The sequence below is a fragment of the Tetrao urogallus genome (assembly GCF_951394365.1).
Source record: "Tetrao urogallus genome assembly, chromosome: 2".
NCBI classification, from domain to species: domain Eukaryota; kingdom Metazoa; phylum Chordata; class Aves; order Galliformes; family Phasianidae; genus Tetrao; species Tetrao urogallus.
Window position 1 is genome coordinate 63,002,280 of NC_136814.1, and position 18,956 is coordinate 63,021,235.

The 18,956-nt window shown below is 37.1% G+C and overlaps 2 protein-coding genes across 2 annotated transcripts in view; one reads left to right on the forward strand and one right to left on the reverse strand.

Annotated features, from left to right (window-relative positions):
• The window catches only part of LOC306944413 (dermatan-sulfate epimerase-like), a gene marked incomplete at both ends in the record, with an annotated part of 163,682 nt that overhangs the window by 131,751 nt on the left and 12,975 nt on the right, over positions 1-18,956 (reverse strand). The window lies entirely within an intron of this gene.
• Positions 7,499-14,250, forward strand: COL10A1 (collagen type X alpha 1 chain; the record flags this gene model as incomplete). The annotated part of the gene is made up of 2 exons (XM_079532811.1): positions 7,499-7,640; positions 12,368-14,250. 2 exons carry the CDS (start codon positions 7,499-7,501, stop codon positions 14,248-14,250), a joined length of 2,025 nt encoding a protein of 674 aa, XP_079388937.1.

An 18,956-nucleotide genomic window follows, 5' to 3' on the forward strand; every position in this document is an offset into this window, starting at 1 on the left:
CAGTCCTATTAATAGCCATAATGAATAATTAGATTCCATACACTCAGATTGTGGGTGGGTTTTTTTTTTTTTCATAAACAAAGTAGTCAAAGTTTGTGTACACCCACAAACAGAACTTCCCCATGTCTCAATTCAAATAAATGAAAGGGAAACAGCAATACTTAAGATGCCAAATATTGTTAACAAAACAAACAAATCAGTTATTTTTATAGTAAATTCAGACAACTTCTATTTGTTCTGGCTGGAGAAGGCTGGATTTATTTTTTTTTTTTTTCCTCACCTTTGGTACCTGTTTTTAACATGAAAGCTTAAAAACAGCTCTACGCCAATTGTCCAAACCACAGCAGGTGAAAAAAGGATTATTCAGCAGACTGCTCCAGTGGACATGCTTAAAGAAGTAGTTCACTTACACTTATTTTTCACTATTTGGAAGATTCCCTAATTCAGAGGAAGCTGCTTGAATTTGTTCACCTTTGGGAAAGTAAGAGTGGTTCTCACCCTTCTTTCATCAGTGATCTTACTTTATTTCACTAGTATGAAAGAGCCCAACAGATACCGAGATAGAACAAGATACTAACACTAATTAAAAAAATAATAATAATAATAATAATCAGAGAAAAACAAAGCATAAATTAAACAAAATAAAATAAATGCACTCCCTGCAGTGTCATCCTCATCATCCCACCACCACCACCACTCCCCCCCCAAAAAGAAAGAAAACCAACATGTTGACATGGTGACTATTTAGCAACTTTGTGTTTTTATTGAATGCTGTTTCTGCTGTCACACACCAGGTTTGGTGGCGGTAGGCTGAAAAACTCAAGTAAAACATCATGGTCATAAAGAACTTACTGGGAAAAAAAACAACACAACCAACAAAAAAGAACACTTGTAATACTTCAAAAGCAAGTATGCATTTCAGTTGCTTTACATCACTTAACACGTCCTGTGAAATGATCTGGACTTACAGAAAAAGCAGCCTCCCTCCTTCCAGCACTCCTATTAAAGTCTGATTGCATTTTATTCAAAATCAAATTCTTATTAGTTCAGCTTACAGAAAAGCTTCATATTAATACAACCAAGAGTGCAGCCAATATCACAGAAAAAGCTGAAAATGAGCATTCATGGGTTAAAAGGAACAGGAAATCTCTTCAGATGGCTTTGTTTAAACAGAAATAGTTTCATGGAGCCCTCCCCTAAAAATCCAAGGCCAAATTCTCTTATTTGCTTGGATCATTCAGCATTCAGACCCTTTGATTTCTTTTTTTCTTAAAACTGCACAAGGGAAAGTGGATTCTCCTTTCTGCCCTACTGTCTGAACTGCACTGTCAGAAAGACGAAACTGAATTTCCTGAATGCACTGTACTGATTCAGAAATACATTTGTGAGAAGAAGTATGAGTATCAATGTATATAAACAGCTTTCTGCTTTCAGTATCTTGAAATCTAATCAGCTTTTATTTAAATCTCATACCTCTGGTATGAGTTTCAATTTAATGCATTAATTTGATCAATACTTGTTTTTACTTTCCAACAAAGGGGGAAAGGCCAGCAGCATATCTGAAGAACTGAAACATCTTTTCTAACACAGTATTTCTTTTTGGTATACTTCATTCAAGTGTTACAAGTTTTCTTAGTTGAAAATTGACATAGTTTTCATAGAATCACAGAATCGTAGGTGTTGTACGGGACCTCCAGAGATCGAGTCCAATCCCCCTGCCAAAGCAGGCTCCCTACACGGGGTAGCACAAGTAGGTGTCCAGGCAGGTCTTGAATATCTCCAGAGAAGGAGACTCCACCACCTCCCTGGGCAGCCTGTTCCAGTGCTCTGTCACCTCACTGTAAAGAAGTTCTTGTGCACATTTGTGCGTGTGTTTTATACAAGCACAATGAAATGGAACCACAAATATTATAGTGAGATTAAAAAGTATTCATTGATAATATTATCTGAATATGAGGAATATGTAATACAAAATCCATGTCAGTCTCAAAATGTTCTCTACACATCACTTCCTGATGTTTCAGCATGTTTATTCAGTGTCTGCGCAGGTTAACTCATCAGAAAGCAAACATAAATATTTAACTGTCATCTATTTAAATGTATTGCTATACTAATAAAGCTCTCGAGATCAGCATACTTGAACACAACATACAATAGACAATTTTGCAGTACCAGAACAAATAAAGACCATCTTTCCATTACTGCTTGAAAGCAGGATGCTTATTCAACCACAGTTACACTCTTTAAAAATATAAAGGCTTTATACCTATAAAAAGATTAGCATGAAAGCATAGGGCTAACACAACAGCTTTCATTTGATTTGAAGAGGGAATTCCTTGTTGTATCTGAAAAGTACTAACAGGGATGGAACTACATAGCCCTGCAGATTCCCTCAATAAAGCGCCTATGCATTTTGAAACTCACAAGAAATCCTGGTTACTTTGTAACTAGAGAGGTAAATAATTTCTTTACCAAGATGTTTTCTACCTTACTGAGTCCAAGTAGGTAATGTTGGAATTTAAAGTAGCCTCCATGTAAATACAAAGTAGCAGCAATGATGAAGTGAAACAGTGATGACAGAAATGAAACAAATAAAAGCTACACATTTAAAACAAGCAACAAAAAAGAACCGCACAGATTTCCATCAGGTATCGAATTAAAAAACAATCCTGTTCCTATTTCTTTCAGCATGATAGAAAGGAGAAAGAGTTCTGTATTAGTACTCTCCATTTAAAAAGGTACAAGAGAACATTTTGTTCCTCCGCAGATCCACTTACAGCTCACCTGGCCATTACTATGTGAACGTGTGAAGATTGTCCAGCATTATGTGATGGAAAAGGACAGCTGGACACTTTTAACCCATAGAGCTGAGATCACTTCAGAGCACCATAAGTGCACCACAAACTAGAAAACCCAATTACTTCTCTTATTTCATGGCAGGCTTTCAAATTTCTCCTAGAAATTCATGGCTGTCTGTGCTAATAGAATTTAAACTGGAGGCTGGAGAATTTCTTCCCCAGAGACAACTTAGTTACAGACCACTAGGGCTTCCACAAGTTTTCAGTATAAGCACTCTCACACAGAAAAACTCACCACAGACTATGGCGGATTTTTCAAAGTTCACTTCAGGCAGATAACAACATTGGAACTGACAAGAGAAAGCACTAGTTTGCAGCTCAGTGTCTTTAAGTCAAAACAATAAATCTAAGCATATTCACAATGAAAATGTTAAGCATTAGGAATATACAATGCCAATTCCTATTTGGTGTAAAACCTAGACTAGCCATTCTCTGAGACTTGTTTCAGCAGTTTCAGGTGCTTCTGTGCATCTGCACATCTATGTGAGAAAGGGAGTAGTTGTTTTAGTCCAGTTTATGCTTAATTCCACAAGACTTCCTTGTGTCTGCTTACTGTGTCACTCACTCTATTCACCTTTTGAATAACTTGCAGGATTGTAGTGATATCAGTTCCCACCTCCCAAAGCATAGTGCCATTCCCACAAAACTTATCCATTTGTTTCCCTCGGCCCTGTTGGAGCAAGAAACAGATTTCTGGAAAGCATATGTGCTTGTTGATGAACAGGCAACACTCAGCCAGCATTAAGGACTCTGGGATTTCAGTGCCTATTTCATACAGTCCACAGAAATTCTATTCTGAGTCTTTTTGCAGTTAAGTTCAGCAGTAACATAGCTGAAGTCTGACCTTGAAGAACTACTAAAATGGCTGCTTTCACATGGAATGAGGGGGCCAATACCAAAGTAAAAGCAAGTTCTGGAATGGTACAGTGGTTAAAGGTATCCCACAGTTATTCCTGAGTGTTACAGTAGTGGGACAGAGGGAGGAAGAAGAGTGAAGACTCCTACACTCAAAAGGAAAGTGCATAGCTACAAAACAAAAACATCTGAATAGTTATACCTTGACAAGAGGTATGAAAATAACCTTTTTTAAAAATGTGCAGTTACTGTAAATAAGCATAGTGTCTACTATACGTAATTTTGCACATGCAAATATACACAAAAAAGCCAACCTTCGAAGGCGTGCTTGAGAGCTAAATGCATATTACTGTTCTGCCAACAGGAAACACCCACAGCAACAAGGAATACATACAAAAGAAGCATATTCCAATTCCACCTCTATTTCCCACAACCACAAAAAACAAAACCTCAAACCAAAGAAGTAGCACAAGATAGTACAATAGGGTGGAGCTCACATTAAAGGACAACAGTTTTACCTGTATGTACCTTTTGACCCTATAATCATTGGTATTTACACAAAGACACAGAGATTATTCACCACTCTCCCCAAGAGGAGACAAGGCAGGAAGTGAGACTGCTGAACAAATAGGGGTGTACATTATTGGTGCCTTTGTAGTATAAGTGTGTCTGCCTTGGGGGTATTTATGAATTAGGCTAGAAATTAGCATGAAACGGTATGTGCGCAGAACTGTTGCCTGCTGTTCCTAACTTAACCAAATATTGTCAAATTAGCAACAACCACACTTCCCACTTAGGGCTATATATTTAAATGTTTTTAAATCAAAAGTTATTTTTGGATTTATGTGAACCAAAAAAAAAAAGATTGAAGTTGCTTTTCTGCTGTTTCTGTTAGGATTCTCACTTGAATTTATAGAGACCAATATTTAAAAGAAGGAGCTTAAGGCATTACACAAATGACTTGTGGACAAAGTTTCTTTCTTCAAAACATTAAAAGGAGCTAAATGCACGCATAGAATAGAAATGTAATCTCAGACATACAAACATTCTCTGAAAACCAGTGACTGGATTGGGCACACAAGCTGAATAGGGAAAACAGTCCAGAGATCTCCTCAGAGGAAAGGGCTTATTTACAAAATTGGAACACAATGTTGTCTAGAGGATGGCTAGAAAGAAGAATAGAAGAAAAGAACTGTTTAACAATACTTTAAATAAATTATTGCAGCAGTCTTTAAATCAAACTGTAATACAGTCCTCTAATAAGCAAATGTATTAGCACAACTGTAAGTAGAACAGACTTGATGGTCCACTGGTCTCTTTCAGTACAGTAACTTGTGTTCTAGCATATTTGCCACAATACATAGAAGCCAAAAAATGTTGTCACTGGGAGAGGGTGAAATTAAACAAAGACAAAAAGCAGGTAAAATTCAGCCCAAGTTAACCTGTCATTCTGCAAGATAGCTGCACAGTTCAGGGCCAATAGCTCAGTCTATTGCCTGGAAAGGTAACAGATGTCCCTTCTGTACCTACCATGCATGAGAACTCATGGTAGCACAGATTATTTGCTAGTATTCCTAGAGTAAAATAGATTCCTATAATATGTATAGTATGTAGTATATGTAGTATCCTTTTCATAATTAAAATATTTCTACCATTGGTATTAGGACATGGGTACACACGTAATCTTCTGCAGAGATATTACTCTCCAGATGGCTTCCACAAATGATTAAATAAATGCAACTTGGCATGTTAACTTCATCACAGTAACTCGTAGCATGTGCTCAGTTTACTCTCGCAAAAACAGATACTACATTTTTCCCCCACCAATCTTCAATACAAGAGAAACTAAAACTTTCAAACACACTCAAAAACTTAGCTCCCATAAGACTGAACATGATGTAACAATGTTAAAACATATATATATACACACACATATATATGTATAAAAAAAAAGTATTAAAGATGATGCTAAAACACTGTCAGATTCTACTATTTATTCAGAAAGAAATCACAATGTGTGGATACAGTCTATTAAGCAAAATTGGTTAGAATCAATCTATAACTTAAAGGAAAAATAAAAAAAAAAGCTGTAATCAAGTTTGAGCCAATGCTAAAACAGCCATAGCATAAATTTACTAAACTGAAGTAATTTAACAGGAACAAAATGCACCTGGTCAAAATAGAGCAGTAATTACAGTTGAATGAGCATGTTTTAAAAAAAATAATAAAATATATATATTAATTACTGGCAACAGAAAAGATCAAAGAAGTCCCATCAGACTCACACAGCAGCTTGCATAAAACTTCGGCAGTATGGATTTCAATACATTTATTACAGCTGAATATAATAGTTTTCATAGTGTAATGTAATCTTACATCTCAGAAACATTACTTGCAGTATACATAAAATAGATAATATCATACCTCCAATATCAGAACAGTTACAAGCTTAGAAATTAGATTTTGGAGACAATCTCTGAATACAATAACTGGTTACAAATAATGTTCAGATTCATACACAACTCTCAAATTAACAACTTAACTGATTCTAAGCTCTCTATTTGTACCTCAGTGAATAACTATTCACATAATCTCAGACGAATACTTCTGAAAGCAACACCTCGAAGTTCAAAATATGCAATTCTTCATTTCAGTTAAAAACATTCACAGAAACATCCAAATGAAGCACCTAAAATGATAAACCTTACTTACAAGTTTTTCCATTGTAACCTTTCTCGTTTCTAAAACCAGAAAGGATGCAAAATTTTAGAAAATACGAACTATAGGCAATACAATTTCATCAACAATAAGAGGTCCAAGAGAAGAAGAAGAAATTAAAAAAGGCTTAACAGGACCTAAAATCCCTACCAAAAATAGCTTCCCCCACCCCTAAAAAACACACATATGCACACAGATAATTACTGCTTACGGGTTCTTGGGGAGGAGCTTATGCCCAGCAGTCACCAAAGTAGGGTGAAAATCGTATAAATAGTCAAGGGTGACACTTGAAATCATCAGCTTCTGCTCACTCACCAGTGGCAGAAGAACTCCTCACTAGAGGAGGATTTGCCACTCTACTGCCCTGCATTGGAGCTCCACAACATTTGGTATGTTATTATTTCATTTCATTCTGTATGGTTTTGATGCTAAAATCTATAGGATATGTTGGTTGGGGTTGCAAGAGAGTTGATATTTAATGGCTAGCATCAGCCTCCTTACTGCTACTGGGGTTATTCAACAGGTTGCAAACAAAAACCTCACTTGAATGTGAGATTTTTGCCATGGATGCTGAAGGAGCCAGAACTTTATACTTCATGGAATTTACTGTAGCATTAGACAGGGGCAATAACATCATGGTATATAGCCTATATATTACCAATTAAACCTTTTCTTCATTCCAGGAGCTCTGATATATGTGACTGCTGAACTTTGCTTTTGGGTCCTGGAGTAATTAGAAAAATTACTACTGTTTCTGAAGTCAGTGGCTTCAAGTAGGCTGCCATTTATTTAAAATGATTATTTTTTCTAAAAGTGAGATTTCTGCCTCTAAGCCATCTCTTTTGTATCTTAGACATACAAGAACTCCAAATCTTAAGTTAGCCATGTTGATTCTATTCTCCTTACAGCACTTTTCACAGACAGTGAAAGCAGGAAAAAGCAAGCACAAAATAAAGAAACTTCTAATACCAATAGCTTAAGAAAACCAATTTATGCAAAAGACACTCATCAACTTCTACTTAAAACATTGTTGTCTTCCCTTTCTAACAGTGGACGGATTTGGAAATATGCATTTACAAATATCCTTACTGCTGCTGTTTTGTCTAAACATCGTCCATGGTAGTGATGGATACTTTTCCGAGCGATACCAGAAACAGTCCAGCATCAAGGGGCCACCACACTTTCTACCATTCAATGTAAAGAGTCAAGGTAAGTCTACTTTTTTATTTTTTTAAAAATAATAAACTAGCATAAAATAAGTTCTAGTGGGTCAACACATGAACAAAAGCTCACTGTTTGTACAACTGGTACTGAACTAACAGTTTAGACTTACTTTAATAAGTTCATCATTGCAGAAGGAATTAACAGTGACACAGGAAGTTACCTCCCACTGATGAAGATGCACACTTGCATAAACTTTCTGTGACACAATAACTGCTGAAGGGACACTTCATTAGAAAAGGAACATTTTAAGTCTGCATTAGAAAACAAAAGCAGAGCCAGAGAGCAGAAGATTAGCTCCTCAGGACACAGCATCCATATTATCCTCATTTAGGAGCTTTCATTTCAGAGTAGCTCTAGCCAAATCCTATGGATTGGATACACAACAGTAGTACACACTGAATTCAAAGATGCTGCTATAGTCTCACTCAAACTGCCTCCAGGCCATGTTTTCCAAAAATCCTCTCTAGTGAGAAACAAGTGAAAGTAGCGTGGTTGGGAAGCTTACCCACTCAAAATGCTCTTCTGGACTGCACCAAAACACTATTATAGCTTTATCTCTTGCCTTCAGCGCAAGGAATTTCTGTAATCCTACCAGCACTCTCAGATTGAATTTAGGTACATGAATAGGTACTGCCATGACTTACTAGCTGGAGTTCCCAGAAGGTTAAAGTTACATTCTCTTCCCAGTACTTGATCACAGTGTTTTCCAGTGATTTTATTCACTATTGTATCATTTTTCATATGAAGTATACTACGTACTTTATTATCTTCTACCACACTTAATTCTATTCTTCTCAAGGCAACTTTTATGTATTTATTTTATAAATCTAGAGAAAACACTGGGAAAGGGGGGGGGGGGGGGGGAACAGAAATAAAATAACAAATTAAGAAGAAAAGGAAGGTTCAAATTAAATAGGAAAAAGGGGTAAAAGGGAAAAGAAACTGTCCTAAACTAATATTTCACATTATGTTAACAGAGAAACTAATCTGCGGTAAGCCTCTTAACCTAAATATGATTATATATACCTGTGACAATTGTAAGATGCTGTCTATTGAGGAAAGGGAGCAAAGATCATTCACCACACTACAAAAGTGGCAATAGCTTACAATTTTACAGACTTAAGATACCAGTCATACAAAGAGACCTGACAAATCCTCATGTTTGGTGACAAAGTATCAAAATGAAAACTACACAATAACTGCTGTTTCTCAGCCTGGAAAACAAGCATCCTACAGATACATTTTAGAAGAGATTTAAGAGGGCTCACTGTCATTGTTCATAACCTAAGATAATAATCGAAGAACTAAACAAGAGACCGCAAAACCAAATTAATACCTCTGAATGTGTTGTCTAGTGAGTTGCTCCTTATGCAAGTAGCTCAAGTAGCACTTGTCAAGATCTTAATTACAGCTTATTTCTCATATTTGTTCACTGTACATCATCTTCTAGTGATTTAGTTACCAGCATGTTCTTTTCCTTTTGTATAGCATTGCCAAAAAGCTACCTGGAATCAAAATTTCAGACTGGGCCTAAATTAGTGACCCAGGACAACATTTGCTAGGTGCTTGATAGCACCTAACAGAATAGGATGGAAGTTCCATGCTCATTTCTGCAGTTGGCAAGTTCATATTGTAATAGATCCACCTCAACATCAAACTAAAACTTCCTTTGTAACTCTCAGCTGTTTTTTCTCAGCAACATCAGTATACATATTCAGTATACATATTCATCTGTATACAGATCAGTGCAGGTGTGAGGGCCTGCTGTGCAACAAATGTAGCTACTGAAAAACTAACCTTTACTACAGCCACAGCAGAACCAACAGAAAAGACAAATCATGGAGTGAGACATGGATAGTCAGCAGCAGGGAAAAAATTTAGAACTTGAAACTGCCTCAATTTATTTGCATACTCCCACTTCCATATTAGCACTTAGTAATTAAAAGAACATAGTATAAGTGCAGAACTAGAATGTAATATTTCTATACTCTCTACATTCACTTTAAAACAAAGAAAAAATCTAAAGGTAAGATTTTCCATCACTTGATTAAAAATGCCAGATCTGCAAAAGACATTCTTAGATCCCAAAAATACAAATAATGTTTTCTTTAATTTTAGATTAGCAAACAAATGCAATATTGGATATAATTCCCAGAAAATGCTTATCTTGGCAACTGAAATCTATTAAAGCTTTATCCAAATTGAAGAAATTGTAAAACAATTTGATAATTTTTCTTGACAGCTCTCCTGTCAGAATATACTTTCTTTTCTAGTGTGGGTTTAATATATATATACTAGTATATACATATATTCTACTATACTAATATATATATATTAATGTAGTATTATACTAGTATATAGAATAGTACATATACTATTAGTATAGCAGAACTTTATCCTTTGCTCATTACCCTGAACTCCTTGTGAAAAGTCCTGGTTGAGAATAATCATAGAACTAAATCTCACAGTCCAGCAATGTTTAAGCTAATAGGCCTTTACTGCAGGTCTTGCTGAAGTCTTGAAACTTAGTTCTATCCAAATATAAGGTTTGACTGCTCTTGACAGGTCTTGATGTAAAGTTATTTTATACATCCAAGACACATAAAAGAATAGTTAACCACTGCCTCAATTTTCTTGGTAAAACCTCTGCTTCATTAACGCAACCATCTGTCTTCTACTATCTCTAAGACAGTACAATCACCAGATATTTAAATCTGAAACAAGCACATTTTTCAGCTCCTCATAGAAAATATCGACAACAACATTTGCGAAAGATACTGAAGCTTTTGCTAAAGGCAGCACACATCACTTTATAAAACTAAGACATACAAAATTAACCTAAAACAAACTGAAAAACAGTAAAGAAAAGCATTCTAAAACTGATGTCTGAAGAAATTGCTTCCTCCCACCCCCCACTTAGGTCAAGCATAATAACAGCATGTTACCTGAACACTGCTGAATGATATCAGTGCTACTTCACTGCAGAAATTCAACTCTAACTCCTGAAGAACAGAATTCACTTGGAAGAATGGACATAGCTCCCTGAGTTATAAAAAAGTACACCTGGATGGAGTTACAGTTGTCTGCTAGCAAATGCCAGGTTTTAAATTCAGTAAAGTAGAATTCACGCTACTGATGTAAAAATGTATTCATGTTTCTCTCCATTTTACAACCAGAACATCACAAGGTCAGCAACTCATTGTCTGCATCAAAGTTTTGCTTTGATTTGCCCATGTTTTCTTAACTCTGACTTCAGAAGGATGAGATAGGAATGTACACAAAACAAAACAGTATGCATTTATGCTGCCTTTACGCATCAGCAAAAAAAAGTTACTATCTGCAGTTGATAGGTAATAACTATTTCCCTAGTAATACAGGAAGAAAGCAACCTTGCAGGTACATGAAACACATTTGATTTGACAGCTTTTCTTATTATATTCTTTAAAAAAGAAAAATATTTCTACTTCATCTCATTTGGCCCAAAAGTAGCCACAGATTAGATAACAAACTCTGGTTTCCTAAAGACAGCATTCATTGCACACAACTTCATATATATATATATATATTTTATATACATATATACACACACAGATATGCTTTGTTGTTTTTCTAAGACTCAAATAGAACTTCAGCTGATCAACTGTTAATGAATCTTTTCTAAATAAGCAATGAACTGAATATGTTGCCATCAGAAAATCAGAATCCAGTTTATTTTTATACACCTCAGAGTCTGATTTTTGCAAGCCTTCTTAATCAGTATTCATCATAACTATGGTATTTTGTTCTATAGTGGTATGAGCTGCTGCAAAACAGTAAAATAGCTCACAATATGCATGTTGATCTTCTCTGTAATATGCTACAAATCATCATCCTAATTCTAAAATGAAGCAGCAAATTTCCCACGAAGTACAGAGAAAACAGTTTTGAGCTTGTTTAATCCTCTATTTGTGACATTCAGCTAAATGGCTCCACCTGCTGTTGACAGCTAAGACAAAAAGAATCATCATTTGTTGGTTTGTTTTTTTTTTTTAAAGAACTTGAGCTCTGACTAACTACAGTGAAATATCACTTATCTTGTAACTGTGTGAAGCTATTACAGCAAACACAATTCTTTAAGATGACAATACTTTAGAATATAACATTTACATGTTTACTAAAAGATAAAACAAACAAAATTAACACAACACCATAATTATGGCTCACTGTGGATGGTAAGAAGAAAAGGCACCAAGTAGTTTAAGAAAAAAAAAGCATAGTTCTATTGGAAACATCCTGTTTTCTTTTATCAAGATGCAAGTCTCAACTTGCTAAATCATTTACATGTTTCCTCTCCTTCTTAATGCTTTGCATTCACTTGTCCACTATACATATATATATATATATATACATATTTACTCTAGATGTATTATATAAATATATATATATATTTACTCTAGATGTATTGATGTAAAAAAATTATAAAGCCATCATAGCTCACATTATAACTCCCAACATATTTGTACTTGTTACATATTCATATGAGACTCCTAGGTCACCCCTGCTGTGAAAGTCAGCTCAGGCTCTGAGTGAACAACAGTGTTAAACTCTTGATTTCTGTGAAGTCTAAATGAAGCTAATTCTTCACCCTGCAATAAATGTGCAAATCTGGAAGGGCTTTTACAACTTACATGATTCCACAAAATGTTATGTTGACCTTGTTTCTTCTCATACAGGTGTGCAGATGAGGGGTGAACAAGGTCCCCCCGGTCCCCCAGGCCCTATTGGACCAAGAGGACAACCAGGTCCTGCAGGAAAACCAGGCTTTGGAAGCCCTGGTCCGCAAGGTCCCCCTGGTCCCCCAGGACCACCTGGATTCTCCACTGTTGGAAAACCAGGCATGCCAGGTCTACCAGGGAAGCCAGGAGAAAGAGGATTAAATGGTGAGAAAGGAGAAGCCGGACCTGTCGGGCTCCCAGGAGCAAGAGGGCCACAAGGACCCCCTGGCATTCCTGGCCCCGCAGGACTGTCTGTCCCTGGAAAGCCAGGACCACAAGGACCTCCAGGCGCTCAAGGGCCAAGAGGCCTCCCTGGTGAGAAAGGAGAACCAGGTGTTCCTGGTATAAATGGACAAAAAGGAGAAATGGGATTTGGTGTTCCAGGCCGCCCAGGTAGCAGGGGTCTTCCAGGCCCACAGGGACCCCAAGGCCTCCCTGGCCCTGCTGGGATAGGGAAGCCTGGAGAAAATGGCCTTCCAGGTCAGCCAGGTATGAAAGGTGACAGAGGTCTACCAGGGGCACGTGGAGAAGCTGGTACCCCAGGCCCCCAGGGTCCACCAGGAGAACCTGGAGAAGTTGGCATTGGCAAGCCTGGGCCAATGGGACCACCAGGACCAGCAGGCATCCCTGGAGCCAAAGGATTCCCTGGACCTGCAGGCTTGCCTGGATCCCCAGGTCTCCCAGGATTTGGAAAACCAGGATTGCCAGGGATGAAGGGACACAGAGGACCTGAAGGACCTCCTGGCTTTCCAGGACCTAAAGGAGACCAAGGCCCAGCTGGTGTGCCAGGAGAACCAGGTCCTGCTGGGTCACCAGGAAATATGGGCCCTCAAGGACTCAAAGGCTTGCCTGGTGAGAATGGCTTACCCGGACCCAAAGGTGACATGGGTCCTGCAGGCCCTGCAGGATTCCCAGGAGCCAAGGGTGAAAGAGGTCTACCAGGATTAGATGGAAAACCAGGATACCCAGGTGAGCAGGGTCCTGCTGGTCCTAAGGGACATCCAGGTCTCCCTGGTCAAAAAGGTGACACTGGCCATGCTGGCCTACCTGGCTTGCCTGGTCCAGTTGGACCACAAGGAGTTAAGGGAGTGCCAGGTATTAATGGTGAACAAGGCCCAAGAGGACCTTCAGGAATACCTGGGATCAGAGGCCCCATTGGTCCCCCTGGCATGCCAGGAACCCCTGGTGCAAAAGGTGAACCAGGAGCACCAGGACTGCCAGGCCCAGCAGGTATTGCTACAAAAGGTTTAAGAGGACCCATGGGACCACCTGGACCTCCTGGGCCTAAAGGCAACAATGGAGAGCCTGGCTTGCCAGGTCCCCCAGGTCCTCCTGGTCCCCCTGGCCAAGCCACAATCCCAGAAGGTTATGTTAAAGGAGAGTCTCGAGAGCTATCAGGAATGTCTTTCATGAAAGCAGGAGCAAATCAAGCTCTGACAGGAATGCCAGTGTCTGCCTTCACTGTCATTCTCTCAAAAGCTTACCCTGGGGCAACAGTCCCCATCAAATTTGACAAAATCCTGTACAACAGACAGCAACACTATGATCCCAGGACAGGAATCTTTACCTGCAGGATCCCTGGACTATACTACTTCTCCTATCATGTACATGCAAAAGGAACAAATGTTTGGGTTGCACTCTATAAAAATGGCACCCCAGTCATGTACACTTATGATGAATACCAGAAAGGATACCTTGACCAGGCCTCTGGCAGTGCTGTCATTGATCTCATGGAGAATGATCAAGTGTGGCTCCAGCTGCCAAATTCAGAATCCAATGGTCTCTATTCCTCTGAATACGTTCATTCTTCTTTCTCAGGTTTCCTATTTGCTCAGATCTAACAACATCCCACTTACAATGTCCTGACACGCTCTCCTTCAGGACATTTTAACTGGGCACTGATGTAATATGTCCTTAGCAGGTCATGTAACTTCAATTTTGCAACAGAAACTGAGAACAGTGAGAAGGTAAAGCAATTGGTTAAAAACTAGTAGAACAATATTCTATGTTTTTAGAAACTTGTCATGGGAAATTTGTTTTGAACAATGATCAATTGTCCAACTAAATGCAACATTAAAATTTTATGAATTAATATAATACACCTGTCTATCTCTCTTCACTAAAAAAGGGCGGGGGGGGGGGAAGAAGAAGGGGGGGTAAATCAAAATTTCTAGCTATCATTTCTCATTAACAGGTAAAGTAGCCATTTCAAGACTCCAGACCACACTCAACTACACTGAATTATACCTTCAGTTGATTCAAAAGTAAACAGTTTCAGACACAACATGGTCATCATAATAACAAGCTAATACACTTCTTTACCATTAGTCTATCAAACAAGAATCAAGAAAACCATATTTGACAACAGTACATAATATGTCACTTGTAAGTCAGTTCAGCTTTTCCTATTAATGAAAAATCAACCTTAGAGAAAGGTAGATTTAGAAATCATAATGCTACTGAAGGTCTAAGACTTCCAACAATAGAGAAAAGCAACCAGACTTGAAACGTAGAAATCACAGAAAGATTAAGGACAGGGGGGACATCTTGAGGTCATGTGGTCCAACCCACTGCTCAAGCAGGGACACTTACAGCAGGTTGCCCTGGACCAAGCCCATACAGCTTGTCAAGATATTCAAGGAAAGAGACTCCACAACCGCTCAGCAAACTATTCTGTTGCTCCATCAGTTACAGCATACTATAGTAAAGAGGTGTTTCCTGATGTTCAGATGGCACAAAAATGGATCACAGGAGATTCCCACTACCTCTTGTCCTGGCACCAGGCACCGCTGTAAAGAGCCCGGCTCTATCTTCTTTGCACCTTCCCCTTAAGTTTTAAAGAATCATAGAATGGCTTGGGTTGAAAGGGACCTCAACAATTATCAAGCTCCAACCTCCCTGCTGCACCCAGGGCCACTGTGCATCTCTAATCCTAGACTAGACTGCCCAGAGTTTCCATCACAGCTGTCTGACACATTTTGTAAATTACAGTAAAAAAACTAGTTCACCTTTTTTAAGCTCCTAATTAATAAGATGATAATTGGAGTACACTAAAACCAAAATGCATGCTGATACAAAATCAAAACAGCTTTACAACTCCTGAATTGGAGACAAACTTTGCTTGTAAGTTGCGTTTTACAGAAATACAGCATTCGGAGATAAAAATAATAGTCTTGGAATTATATTTTACTTACATGGTAAAAGGATCTCAATTACAGTAAATTTGTCTGGAGGCACACTATTTGCTTAGCATGTCTACATACGCTCATGTCTCTCAAACACTACGTAGTATATTAGTCTGTTATGGCACAGTAAAAAGTTAATGGTATAATGTAAGCTCAATAGCATTAGTGTTTATAAATTATCAAAACACATCTCTTCAATGACAAGTTATGATTTATATACTTTAACTGTTTTTTTTTTTTTTATCTATATATCTCCAAAGATTACCAATTCAAACTGTTATTTTAAACTTTTTAATGGATGTTTTTAACTATTTGCACTGAAAGTAAATAGGCTTGTTTGAATATTTTTGTGATACCATCATTTCTTCACGAAAGGGAAACCCGAGGCTTATTACATTTTGTGCATTTGAAACAGTAGTTTCCTAAGTACCTGAAAATACCTTAGAATTAATAAAAAAGTGAGAGCACCTTTAGGCTGATACATCATTAGAAAAACTAAACACTTTGGAAACTTTAAAGAACTTCTAAGAAAGTAACTGCAGAATTTCTTTGCTCCTTTTATTAGGTGCTACTGGATAAGGATGCAGAAGGCTTAGACTAAACTTTTAAGTGCTAAAAGAGAGAGTAATACAAGATCATCTTATTTTGGTGGCCAAGTAGGCTTAGGCAAGTAAGTAGGTACTACCATTATAAATACTCTACGTTTGCATGAAAATAATGCAGTGGACAGTACCACAGTTTATAAGTAGTAATCCCATAATAATTTTCTTTCAAACTAAACTAACTCTCCAGACATTTCAGTGAATTGCCTGTCCTCATCTATCAATTACAAGTCTCCTAAGAAACACCTTTTTAAAAAAATACATATATATATAAACCACTCAAACAATTTGACACTCTTTTTTCAGAAACAGAGAGATTATGAAGCAGAGCTTAAAACACGGCAGTTCCCAGTCAAAGTGTTTAAAACTGTTGGAGACCCTTGGTGCTCAGCCTGTGATTCCAATTTGATAGCACAAGAAACTAGGCCTCAACAGTATTCTTAAAAGTTAGGTTCACTTATCTTCATTGTCCGCCCACTTTAAATCAGGTTTTGTGCTTTAACGTCTCTGTTCTTCAAATGAGCACAAAGCAGTTCAAGTCTGTAACTTCGTACCTCAGGCCTGTCTTTTTGGAGGCTTTTCATAACTGTCCAGATGTTAAGCCATTAACAAAACCACTCAGCACCAAAGAACTAGCAATTACTCTTCACACTGTGATAAAAGCAGAATTTAAAGATTTAGCTCTGGATTCACTGTTTAGTGAATTCACTGTTCAAAGTTTCCCCTAAACTCTGAGAAAGTGTTTAAGACTCTTATTAAAACAAAAGCTAATTCACATTTTTTAGATATGTACTTCAAATAAGTTAAATCTGTTTAATTACACAGTATAGGAGAAGTGAAGTATGTTGGATGAGAATTTTATCACCACTGAATGTCAGGCTTTGGAAGAGTTGGACACAATCACATAATGCAGATGATGGCTGTGCAGAACAGCCAAAAGGAAAAACTGGGGGTTTCTGTAGCACGCTTTTTTTTTTTTTTTTTTTAAATATTTTCTTCATATGAAGATGTGAAGAAAAGCTCCTCCAAATATCACATGTTTTTCCAGATGTGGTATTAGAAGAAAATCCCATGAGATTAAAACTAAAATATAAGAGCCTGTAATAGTAGAAAATTCTCTTCCAAAGGCTTTGGGGAAAAAAAAAAATTGATACAAGCCTCATTAGTTCTTAAATAGTCAGATGTGAAGTATCCAAATGATCACTTACGAATTTACCTGGAAATCTCAGAATAGATGTATAACAAATTTACTAGCTTATATCTTTGCCACCATTTTCACAATTAAGAAAAATACTCATCTTTCTTCACTGGACTACATTAACATTAGAAATCCTAGTGTTACAGTCTTTTTCGAAGATTCCTCTTTTTTAATCAGAAAAGCATCTTTCCTCTTTGTTGTTTCTGAAGTCATATATAAAGAACATAATGCAGATATCACTGACAATTCAATTATCTTCTACCTAGACAAAAGAGTTATAGCATAGAGTTGTGATCAAAAACTTGTCTGCATGCACACGTTTAGGGGAAAGAATAAAGTATTTCATAAAGATCCAGAAAACTTTTCTCCCTGAAGTATAGAGAAAGTATATACTTTTTGTAAATAAGCATGCCACGTCAGAATATTGCTCAATTACAAAAAAACAAACAAACTTAAAACGCAAGTTACTAAACAACAGGTTTTTCCATCTAGCACTTTCTTCATCTCCTGTATACCTTTTAAACAAAGACAATTTTTTCACATGCACCCCTGAGAGTTGACAGCATATCCCACCAAGCTTTTAAATGTGCAATTTATAAAGTTCTAGCTGGTATGTCAGGCATGATCCTTCTAATTCCAAAATGAAATATAGTGTTACAAACTGATTGAAAACATTACAAGTGTATTATTCTCCCTACATAATCACAGATGCTACTGTTACAATTGGGAAATGATGGGGAAAGACAATCATGCAAGAGAAAGAAAACAGTCTTTATGAGAAGACATTTTATAAAATTATGCTCTAAGAAGCTTTTGTAACAGGCAACTTCCTCCTGCAGAAACCATCAACTTTTCTATCAAAAGCACAAAATCTGAAGTTTTTACATATTTACATAATATTAATTATAATTTCTGCATGACAATTCCTTTGAATTGTTCTTTACTGATGTCTATAATGAGAATATAAACTAAGTGGAAAAAAAAAGTAATACTAATCATGTTAAAGATGAAAAATATTCCAATAATGAAGATTGGTAAAAAGGAGTAATTTATGCAGAGGGCATTCTTGCATGTATTGTTAGGTTGAAAAAAATGACCTGTCTGAAAATAAAAATGCCTGTGTTCTTTGCTGTCTGACATCATGTTTTTACCTAATAATATTTCTCAATAGACTGCTTGAAATTTTTGGAGTTCGAAAAGCAAAATGCAAATAAAACAAAATGACATGGAACTTTCTTAGGCCTCTTCTGCAAGCTTCAGTTCTTCACTTCTTTAAGAAAAAATAGCAGAGTGAGTTGATATCCTTCATAAACTGAGAGTCATGACAATCATGGCTATCTAAAATAGCCATAAAAAAAAACAACATAGTTGGGCCATTATCTAAGGCAATCACCATGGCTAAGACAATGAAAAGCAAAATCCATCAGACACCTGACTAATGATCAAAGAAATCATGTGATAAAGAGAAGGGACAAAGATAAACAAGGGCGTGCTGACAACAAACCAGAAACAAAGTGACATGCAAACATGAATTTCAAATAAATAAAACGGTCAGTCGTTCT